This window comes from Helianthus annuus, chromosome 13, assembly GCF_002127325.2.
Source record: "Helianthus annuus cultivar XRQ/B chromosome 13, HanXRQr2.0-SUNRISE, whole genome shotgun sequence".
NCBI lineage: Eukaryota > Viridiplantae > Streptophyta > Magnoliopsida > Asterales > Asteraceae > Helianthus > Helianthus annuus.
Window position 1 is genome coordinate 80,371,831 of NC_035445.2, and position 11,579 is coordinate 80,383,409.

The 11,579-nt window shown below is 39.2% G+C and overlaps 1 protein-coding gene across 1 annotated transcript; it reads left to right on the forward strand.

Moving 5' to 3' along the window:
• The first annotated feature begins 512 nt into the window (after positions 1-512).
• Positions 513-987, forward strand: LOC110910950. The gene has a single exon (XM_022155526.2). It carries the CDS (start codon positions 525-527, stop codon positions 957-959), a length of 435 nt encoding a protein of 144 aa, XP_022011218.1. The 5' UTR covers positions 513-524; the 3' UTR covers positions 960-987.
• Positions 988-11,579: the final 10,592 nt, after the last annotated feature.

An 11,579-nucleotide genomic window follows, 5' to 3' on the forward strand; every position in this document is an offset into this window, starting at 1 on the left:
AAGTTTGGAGGATTAAATTATAAAAAAAAAAAAAAAGACTCAAGAATATGTGTAACATAGTTTATATATATCTCTAGAACATATTTTACAATTTTGTTTAGTGTCACCAAATATCTATGATGAACACCGATAAAAAGTATAGGTAAGTATTGTACAAACACGTATCAAATGGGTCGTATGATAGAACAAAAAATATCAAAATAGATTGTATAATACTAATAAACCATATAACCTCTGTGATTATTTTTGTCTTGTTATACGCGCCATATAACCCGTACGACTTGTATGATATGACAGGTGACCTAGGATACACTGGTACCATGGCTCAACCTCAATATGGTTGTTATTTTATTTTATTTTATAGAAAACTATATCTTATATTATATTATATTAAATTATATATTATATTATATTATATATTATATATTATATAGTATTAAGAAAATGGAACACACATCCTCTATATATGCTTACCCCGATACCCGAGGCAATACCACACAATCCATATTCACATTTTCTTTGTAATGGCAACGATATATTCCGGCCACCGCCACCATCATCATCGTAACCCTATCGACGATGAAGATTCCGACAACTTTGATAGCTATAACACCAACAACTCCGATGAAGATCATGAACCTATCAACCCAGAAAAACCCATCTTAAAACCAACAATAATCACAAAAAAACTACAACAAAAACCTCACCAAAAAACGACTCCTGTTGCTGGAAAGTCGATGCCGGTCAACATACCGGACTGGTCAAAGATCCTGAAGGAGTCAGATCAATTGAGATCAGACGATGAGGATGAGTGGCTGCTGCCACCACATGAATATTTAGCGAGAATAAGGGGTATTTCTTTTTCTGTACATGAAGGTGTTGGAAGAACACTTAAAGGTAGGGATTTAAGTAGGCTTAGAAATGCCATATGGAAGCAAACTGGTGTTGAACTAGATTAACTCTTTTCTAAGGGTTTTCTTTTGTAAGATGATGGCTTTATTACTTTTTGGTTTTGTTACAAGGAAAATGATTCCTTTAAAATTACATAAATTATAATTATAATTATTATAAATATAAATATGAATTCAAAATAGTGTTTATAATTTTTAAGTATTATAATTTTTATTAATGTTTTATATGTTATTTAATTTGATTTTTAGTAATAAATGGTAATTCATAATTTTAGGTATTTGTTTTTTATATTGTTTAATAGTATTTTATTTATTATTAAATTTGATATTTTAGTAATAACTTTCGTCCGTTAACTTTAAAAAATATCAAAATTCAAGTATATGTTTATTTATTTTTTTAACATTTCATGGGCATTGGATCGGTATTCATTACAGTAGCGGTACAATAATAACTTGCGTTCGTTAACTTTTAAAAAATCTAAATCCGCGTCTATGATTGTTTATTTTTTAACATTCCGTGGGCTTTTGATCGGTATCGATACAGTCGTTACAGTAGCGGTAAAATATATGCACTAGGTACAGAAATCAACATATGTTTTACATCGGCTGAAAACGATAAAAATGAACACCGGTAGTGGTACCGATGATGTTTGAACGATATTAATTGGTTCAGATTGTCACAGTATATTTAATGATATTCATTTATCGTCACATAGGGAGTTGTATAAATGAATAATTATCAAAACAGGAAACCATAAAAAAGAATACAGTACGGTACCATAGCGAACCAATGTTGTTCGTTTGGTTTCGTTTCGGTTCACTACGGTAGTGATACGATATCCGTTATTAAACAAGAAACCATAAAAATGAACATATAACGGTACCGATGTTGTTCGGTTTGACACGGTATGGTAGTAAGACGATTTCAGTTTATCGAAAGTAAAAACAATACATATAAATGTCAGTATCGATACATATGTTGTTCAGTAGGTTTTCGGTTAGGTTTGGTATGAAAGATTGATAGTGGCACAACATATGTTTGCAATAAAATTTACATCGTAATGTTGAAAAAAATAAACATAGAACGCAAACCAACAGAGCCGATATCAACTAAACAACACCATATTCGTTTTTTATCGATGTATTATTTTCTTTTTTGGTTACTATAGCGAGTGTCGGTACTGTAACGAACCAAACAGATAACGACGAAATTTCCACCGCGAAGCGCGGGGGAAAACCTCACTCGTGACCATTAATATCTCTTTAGGCTATATCGTGTGGAATAAATAAGTAGCTACACGTTAGCAAGAAGCTTTAGTATTAACTACTATTCAGTGAGATAAAGCCTCATAACCGTCATCATTACTGTGTTTAATTTCAATTTAAATGATTTTTTTATAATTAAAATTAAACAATAAATAAAATAAATCTATAAATACCTAAATTCGAACACGACACATTATAACAAAATACTAAAAAAGTTATTATTTCTACTCGTATTTGCCGTCATCGTCGTCGTCAACATGGTTACACCATAGATGTTCAACCAAATCCGCTTAAGATTTTAGTTGTGTATCTCTGTCACGTATCTTCATTTGGATAGCTTCTTTCTTAGCATAGTTTAGTAGTGAGTTCGTCGATGAAAGGTATCGCCAAAGTCGGCACAAAAGACTCTGCCCATGTCCCCCAGGATCATGTTATGCAAGATAATGCACATATACGTTACGTTTTTCATTTTTCTCTTTTCAAATATATGTGATGGTTAGGCAATGACTGTCCATAGTTTCTTTAACACTTTAAATTCCCGTTTGATGTCTTTTCTTGTCGACTCATTTTCTTCTTGTAATACACACGTTTGAAATCATCCAGTCATGAAAGAGTTTACACCAACATAGCCCACTCCGAATAAATACCATCAACAAGATAATGCAACCCCTCTATGGCATCATCGAACATATTTGATGACTGTAAAACAACAATATCATTATTTGCATCGACCATACCAAAGAACGCATGCCAAATCCAAAGATCTTGAGACGCGACTGCTTGTTGTATTAGGGTTGGACCATCGTGGTCGCCTCGATGTTGTTGGCCTTTCCAAGCAGTTGGACAAACCACCCACGGCTAATACGTGTAGTCAAGGCTACCTAGTATCCCGGGAAACCCGTATCTTCGTTGGTGAGCTTCGTTAAAAGTGGGATATCGTAGACATCGGATTCCTCAAATATCGTCTTCAGTAAAGGTAGATATTACCTAATAATATTAAACAATAATAATAAATAATTTTCAATTAAAATAATACATTCACAAAAATTGTTAAGACCATCACAGCATACTTTTTCTGACATTCTTAAATACTCGTCTCATGCACATGTTCACAAGTTGTACGCCAATTGACGAATTGTAGTTATACACTTGTGCAAACTAGAGAATCCAAGTTTACGTCTAGAATCTTCTCTTTGTTTGAAGTAGCTACAATCGCTCTATAAATTGCCTAAAATTCTCAAAAAAAAAAAAAAAAAATCGGCGACTCATACCAAAGCGATGTCGAAACAAGATTATGATCATGTTACCCAAAGAGTTGATTCATTAAGGCTATAAGGACAATCAAGTAAATCATTAATCTTAATGACAAACCCCAAAACTAGTAATGATACTATCGAGTGTAGAAAAAAGGTTCTCTATGCAACACTGTGATCTCTCACTATCACTCCTATAACATTTAGACTTTAGGTCTATCTTCTAAAAAATTAAATCTCCTATGCATGAAAAAGGTTGAAATATTCCCATTCCTCTTAAATAGTAATAATGCATTCTTTATAGATGAACTTCGTCTCACGATTATTATAGTTAACTTCTAACCTCTACAATTTATCATATACAATAATTTATAAACTACAATTTGTGTCCATGTGTTTGTCTGAAAAAGGCACAATGAGCCCCTAATCTCTAAAAATCAACCCCGAGCCCCCGTGGTTTCATTTTGTCGCAACCTGCGTCCATGGCGTGATCCACCATTAAACAAACGTTAATTTTGTGGTGAAAATGTGCACTATGCCTTAAGCTTTTTCCCCTATATCACCTTCTTCCCCAAATCGGTATCAATGTTGATAAAAATAGTTTGAAATACTTTCAGAACTTCTATTGAAACATATAAAGAAATCAATATCAAGTAACTACACAATAATTAAGCTGTAATGAAATGACAGATTGAACCAATAAGAGCTCGATTCCACTACTTTTCATAGGCACTACTGTTGAGTGTTGAATCAATTTCGTGTCATGTCTCGTGAAGATCACAACACCATAGATGTAGTATGTGTTTCTAAGCTTTGAATATCTTTATAAAACCTAACTAGGAGAAAGTCTCCAACTTTTACAAAGATTAAGTAATCCAAATCAAAACAAGATGAACCCTTCAAAACTCACCTCATATTGTCAATTTAAGCCAATAAAAAAGATCAAGAAACTCTTATTTTTGCCTTAAGAAATCAAACCCTTTAACACTAAGATCTGGAAACACCATAATGACTCAAAATTCAAAGACGGATAGTTGAAAAATCCTGCAAATCTTCCTAGTTTGTGGTGTTTCTACACCAAATCCCAAAAGAATATGCCTTGAACTCAAATGAACTAGCGACAATATTGTCTCCTCTAGCAAGTACTATATTGGAACCATTGTCTTCTCCGATGAGCAACCTATTGGCACCACTGTCTTCCCCAGTCATCACCAAACAAGATCTAAAACATCTCTGGCCATACCATTTTCCAATCTCAACCACATTATGCTTCAATGTATATAAACTTGGATTTGGATCTTCGCAATTAACAACAACTTTGAAGTTAATGAATTCGAATCATCATTAATTGCTGAAGTTGCTTCAAATGATTGTTTTAGCTTTAAATTTGTTTCACCATCTAAACAGCATCTTTATGGCTTGATGAAACTAAAAGAAGATCAAGTAGGTGAAAGACTATTATACCCCCATAAATGAACTTAAAAAGACAAACATACTCCTCAGAACTAATGTTTGATTGCTGATACATAACAAGAGGGATGCACATTGCGGCAAAACGAAACTACAAGGTGTGATCACATGAACAACATTTTCATGTTCGTAACACGTATATTTCCAAATCAAAGTAAGAATATGATCGTTTTATAAGGTTGAAATTATTTATTAGAAAATTGGAGCTAATGCATATTAGTGATACGGGATATGTGCATGCATACTGTCACACCCCAACCGATGGCGGAATTATCGGGGCATGGCACTGAGCGAAACAGATTGTCCAGAAGTTTCCATAACAACTATCATCACTATTTAGTTTAAATAACACGTCCCATACCGTGTCCCAAATAATAAAACAAATTATTACAGATAACAACCAGTCAAATATTATGTTCCGACAACTCAGATTTAAATGAATAATATAAATATTGTTCAAATGCTCCTAAAGACCCGGTCGGACAAGATCTACAGACAATTATGCTCTAGACGCTTGTTCCTGACAGACAACTATTTGTTGGGGGGCTCTAGAGCTTTATTCTAGCCTCGCTTTCCTAGCAAGCAAACATCTTAGACACATGTCACATACGTTAAAATATAGTCAATACATATAATGTAAAGGTGAGCATACAAGTTTGATAATAGCATAGTAGAGTTCGAATAGTTTACGCATAGCCAGCACGTACACAGAGGAAAACGAAGCATGTTAATTATCGACATGGATCTATCGATACCAATGACTGCGGGTTGACTGTCCGAGACAGTTCGCAATACATGATTACCACCGTAATCCATGCAAGTAATTGTCCTTAACAACCCCCGTGTGAACGGGTGCTGAGTCCAAACTATAGTACTACGTCGTTAAGGCAGGTAGACAGCATTCCACGTGTAAACATAACAACAAGCATTCATTTAGTCACGTAATACATGCGAATCAGTTAGCGTTCAAATAATTGAGTATTGTGATTGATTGTGTTTCGATATAAGTAACGTATGTAACACCCAAAAGTGCTAAAAGCAAAAAGGGATCGAGTATACTCACAGCGATTGGTTGATGGATTGAAGGGAGCGCTTGAGAGTAGGGTTAGCCTAAATAGTTCGATATCATAACGATGAGTAACACGTAGAATGGAAACAAATGATGAAGGGTGAGAACAGCCTGGTCGATTGAACAGCAGGTTCGATCGGACGGGTTGTTCGTTCGGTTAGACAGTCCGTTCGGACAGTCTGTTCGATCGGCCGGTAGGCTCGATCGGCTGGACTGTTCGAGTGGATTGTTTCTTCCTTTGAGTAGGATGTGTTTGTGTATGATGGTTTGACCTTTTGAAGTTTTCGTTGTAGTATTTAAGAACATTGAAGTGTTCTTACCTTTCAGGTCGATCGATCAAACGGGTCGTTTGATCGGTCGGCTTAACCGATCGGTTAGACACTTCAGTAGTTAGTTCTCAGTAGGATGTCACCTGATCGGACAGTATGTTCGATCGGATGGCACTCCAATACGTCGAACGAGTTGAAAATCGATTAAGTGTTGAAGCATAGTATCTCATGATCCGAAGAGTAATGTTTACCAATCAGTCGTTCAATCGGACATTACTTCGTTCAATACCATACCTCATGAAATTGTCAAATTGTGGGGCCATATGCTAGCTGATCGGCTGGCCTGGTCGATCGGCTGACATGTCCGATCGGTTGGGCTGTCCGTTCGGACAGCCTAACTGTTCGGTCAGCATCCTGACCTGGTCGGCCTGTTCGTCTAACACTTGGTTGTTCTATTTTTTTGACGTTATATCGAGGTAGTTTGACAACAAGCTGAACCATGGAACTTTCGTTCTTACTTGTTTCCCCTGCTCGGACAGGAATCACCTAAGTCCGGCCGGTGAACTGTTCGGAACGGTAGTTTGATGTTTAACCCGAAGTCGGTGAACCTCGTAGATAGAATCCGAATCTTGAACCACTCATCCACTAGAATGATTAGTGAGTTGACTTAAGCTCCGTTCCTACCGGTTTGGAGGCATTGAGTGTAAAAGAGTTGAAAGAAAGTTGGAAATTCCTTCTTTCAATCCTTCACACCATGTAAATGTTCAGATCTATGGTAGATCTTAGTTTGCTTATGTGGAAATCGGTTAGATCCAAGCCATTCATGGTGGAATGAGGCCAAAACATGATGTTCTTGAAGAACACCATGATGACATCATCCTAGAATGCTTAGATCTTGATGATTTCACAGTTAGAAATCAAGATTCGAAAGATAGAAAGGTGTAGGAGTGTGTAATGATCAAGAAAGTACAAGATTTAGGATGAAAACTTACCAGAATCGGAAGAAATCTGAGAGAAGAAGGGGAGCACGAGCTGGTCGGTCAGAGAGTTTCCAAAAGTGGAAACAATGACAATGACAGCCCTAATTATAGGCTTCCCAAAGAGGAAAGGGCTGGCCGATCGGCCAGGCATCCCGATCGGACAGCCTGCTCGATCGGACAGTCCGTCCGATCGGCTGGGCTGTTCGATCGGCTGACAGCCTTATCGATCAACAGCCTGGTTCGAGTGTTTGGTGCGACGATTTCTGATATTTCGATTTCGATTGATGACGATACGAATACGATAGAATTTCCTATTCAAATTACTTTCAGTCCCAATCACTATATCTAACATACAATCATCTATATTTCACACTATCCTTACGTTACCATTCGTCATAATTCGATTTCGATTGCATTCGATTTGAGTTTCGAGTTTCGATTCGATTGGTTCGATTGATCACCTCAATACATAAAGTAAACATGCACAAGTAACACACAAGACACACACACACGTATAACAACAACCAACATTCGCGTAATTCGAGATTCGAGTTCGATTGATGATTCGATTAGCTTAATTATTGATTGGTTAACTTTACCGCATTGTTACTTCCTACTATTCAATGTCGTAAATCGGTTTGCGTCAATAAACGTTCGATTACTTCGATTTCTTTGATTAACAACACTTACTCCATATAATACAAATAAAACATAAATTAGACTATTTACAGTCAAAGAAGTCAAAGTTGACTTTGACTTTGACTTTGACAATCGAAAACACGGGGTGTTATAGCCTCCCCTTGTTTAGGGAATTTCATCCCGAAATTAGGCTCGAAGCTGCACATCACCGTGAATGATTTTACCAATTTCTCGCTTCAGATCTTCATTCAAACAACTGTGGGTACTTGGTCTTCATGTCGCTTTCGAGTTCCCAAGTGAACTCTACGCCTCGTTTGCCTTCCCATCGGACTTTCACGATAGGGATGCGTGAGCGCCTGAGTTGCTTGGTTTGGCGATCCATGATTTCGACAGGCTTTTCCACGAAGTGTAGCGTTTCGTTTACTTGAAGGTCGTCGAGCGGTACAATCAGATCATGATCAGCTAGACACTTTCGGAGGTTCGACACATGGAAAGTTGGGTGGACGTTACTAAGTTCCTCCGGTAGTTCGAGTCTGTAGGCGATTTTTCTGATCCTTTCCAGAATCTTAAAAGGTCCAACATATCAAGGCGCTAGTTTCCCTTTCTTGCCGAATCTGACCACACCCTTCCAAGGTGATACCTTTAGGAGTACGTAGTCGCCAACGTCAAATTCAAGGGGTTTGCGTCTCCTATCGGCGTAGCTTTTCTGTCTATCCCGGGCTTTCGAAATCTGGAGGATTTTGTTAGTCGTTTCTTGTAATAGCTCGGGGCCAGTTAGTTGCGAATGGCCTATCTCGTGCCACACAATAGGCGAACGACATCTTCTTCCATATAAAGCCTCGAATGGTGCCATTTGTATGCTGGCATGATAGCTGTTGTTGTACGAGAATTCAACTAACGGTAGGTATTTGTTCCAACTACCACCGAAGTCTATGACACATGCGCGAAGCATGTCTTCAAGAGTACGGATCGTTCTTTCAGTCTGTCCGTCAGTTTGAGGATGGAATGCAGTACTCAGGTTAAGCGACGTACCAAGGGCCGCTTGAAACGTTTCCCACAATCGTGAAGTAAACCAAGCATCACGGTCTGAAATGATGTCACGAGGCGTACCATGATTACAAATGATCTCGTCGGTGTAGATTCGGGCTAGTCGTTCTACCTTGTAGTCTTCCCGTATTGGTAAAAAGTGGGTTGATTTGCTCAGACGATCAACTATAACCCAAATGCTGTCGTGACCTGATGGCGTGGGCGGTAATTTGGTTATGAAATCCATAGCTATACTCTCCCACTTCCATATGGGGATCGGAGGTTGTTCGAGTAAGCTAGAAGGTAGCTGATGTTCAGCCTTAACTCTCGCACAAGTCAGGCAACTTCCAACATAGAGGGCGATATCCCGTTTCATACCCGGCCACCAGTACTTGTAACGAAGATCATGGTACATGTTATCGGCACCGGGATGAATAGAATAGCGGGATTTGTGGGCTTCGTCCATTATAATCTTCCGCAAATCGGTCCGCTTAGGGATCCAAATTCGGTCCAGATAATAGAAAATCCCATCTGCCTTGCTTACCAGTTGAGCTCCATCGTGGTAGATCCTCTCTCTCTTCAAAGTGCGTTCGTTAAAGCAAGCATGTTGGGCTTCGCGGATGAGAGTTTCGAGGTTGTGTTGGGTTTGGGTATTGCGAATACAGAGCAAATAACTCCGTCTGCTGAGTGCGTCGGCTACAACATTTGCCTTGCCCGAGTGATAACGAATCTCACAGTCGTAATCGCTAAGAAGTTCTACCCATCGGCGTTGACGCATGTTAAGTTCTTTCTGATTAAAAATGTGTTGTAAACTCCTGTGATCGGTGAAGATCGTACACTTGGTACTATACAGGTAGTGTTGCCAAATCTTCAATGCAAAAACAACTGCGCCTAGCTCGAGATCGTGGGTTGTATAGTTCTTCTCGTGGATTTTGAGCTGACGAGATGCGTACGCTATAACCTTGTCCCGGGGCATGAGAACACAGCCAAGACCAAGGTTGGAAGCATCACAGTAGACAATGAAATCGTTGTTTTCGTCTGGTAACGCGAGAACAGGAGCATTGCAGAGCTTGCGCTTAAGGGTTTGAAAAGCAGATTCTTGTTCAGTTCCCCAAACAAAAGACCTGTCTTTATGAGTAAGAGCGGTAAGCGGCACAGTGATCTTAGAGAATCCTTCGATAAATTGTCGATAATAGCCCGCTAATCCAAGAAAAGATCAGACTTTTGACGGGTTCTTTGGCGTAATCCAGCTCTTAACTACTTCAATCTTCGCGGGATCGACATGAATACCCTGACTATTCATGATGTAACCCAGAAACTAAACCTCCTCCAACCAGAATTCGCACTTGGAGAACTTGGCGTAGAGTTCGTTCCCCTGGAGTAACTCGAGAACCAAACGTAGATGTTGCGCGTGTTCGGCTTTCGACTTGGAATAAATCAAGACATCATCGATGAACACGATGACGAAAAGGTCAAGATAAGGTTTACACACGCGATTCATCAGATCCATAAAAACCGCGGGCGCATTGGTTAGACCAAAAGGCATAACAATGAACTCATAGTGGCCGTATCGAGTGCGGAAGGCGGTTTTGGGTATATCTTCCTCTTGTATGCGTAGCTGATGATAACCTGAGCGTAGATCGATCTTCGAGAAACACAATACACCTTGTAGCTGATCAAATAAATCGTCGATTTGAGGTAGGGGATAATGGTTCTTGATGGTCAGCTTATTCAATTCCCGATAGTCGATGCACATCCTGAACGACCCATCCTTCTTTTTGACGAAAAGGACTGGTGCGCCCCAAGGAGAGGTGCTCGGGCGAATAAAGCCTTTTTCAAGTAACTCCTGGAGTTGGTTTGAGAGTTCCCTCATTTCGGATGGCGCGAGTCGGTAAGGGGCTTTGGCAACAGGGTTAGCTCCAGGAATAAGGTCAATACGAAAGTCAATATCACGACTTGGCGGTAGTCCGGGAAGATCGTCAGGGAACCCCTGAGGAAATTCACGAACCACTGGGACGTCTTTTACTTCGGCCTTCTTTTTCTTTTCCTTCTCTGCTACTAAAATGTTGGCCAAAAAGGCGTTGTATTCCTTGCGGAGGTATTTGCTAGCTTGGACGCATGACATGAGCTTGAGACCTTTTGAAACTGTTTCACCGTATACACATAAGAGATCACCATTTGCGAGCGAGAATCGAATCATCTTTTCAAAGCACACAACTTCAGCATGGTTTTCGCGAAGAAAGTCTATGCCTACGATGACGTCAAAACTTCCGAGCTGCATTGGAATAAGATTGATTGGGAAAATGTGATTGTTGAGCTCGAGGGTACAATCACGAAGAACAGAGTTAACGACAACGGTTCTTCCAGTAGCAACTTCGACTTCGAATGACGAGGGAAGATAAGAGCGCTTACGACTAAGGAGCTTCTCGAATTCAAACGACACAAAGAAGTTATCGGCTCCAGTATCAAACAAACATGATGCATAAATACCATTCACAAGGAACGTACCATTAACCACGTTGTTGTCAGCCTGGGCTTGACGGGCGTTGATGTTAAAGGTTCTGGCACGGGCTGCTTGCTGTTGCTGCTGAGGCTGCTGCTGTTGGGGTTCTTGTTTCACAACCCGGTTCGGGCACATGTTTGCAAAGTGGTTAGGATCACCACATGCGAAGCAGACTCGAGCATTGAACACCGGT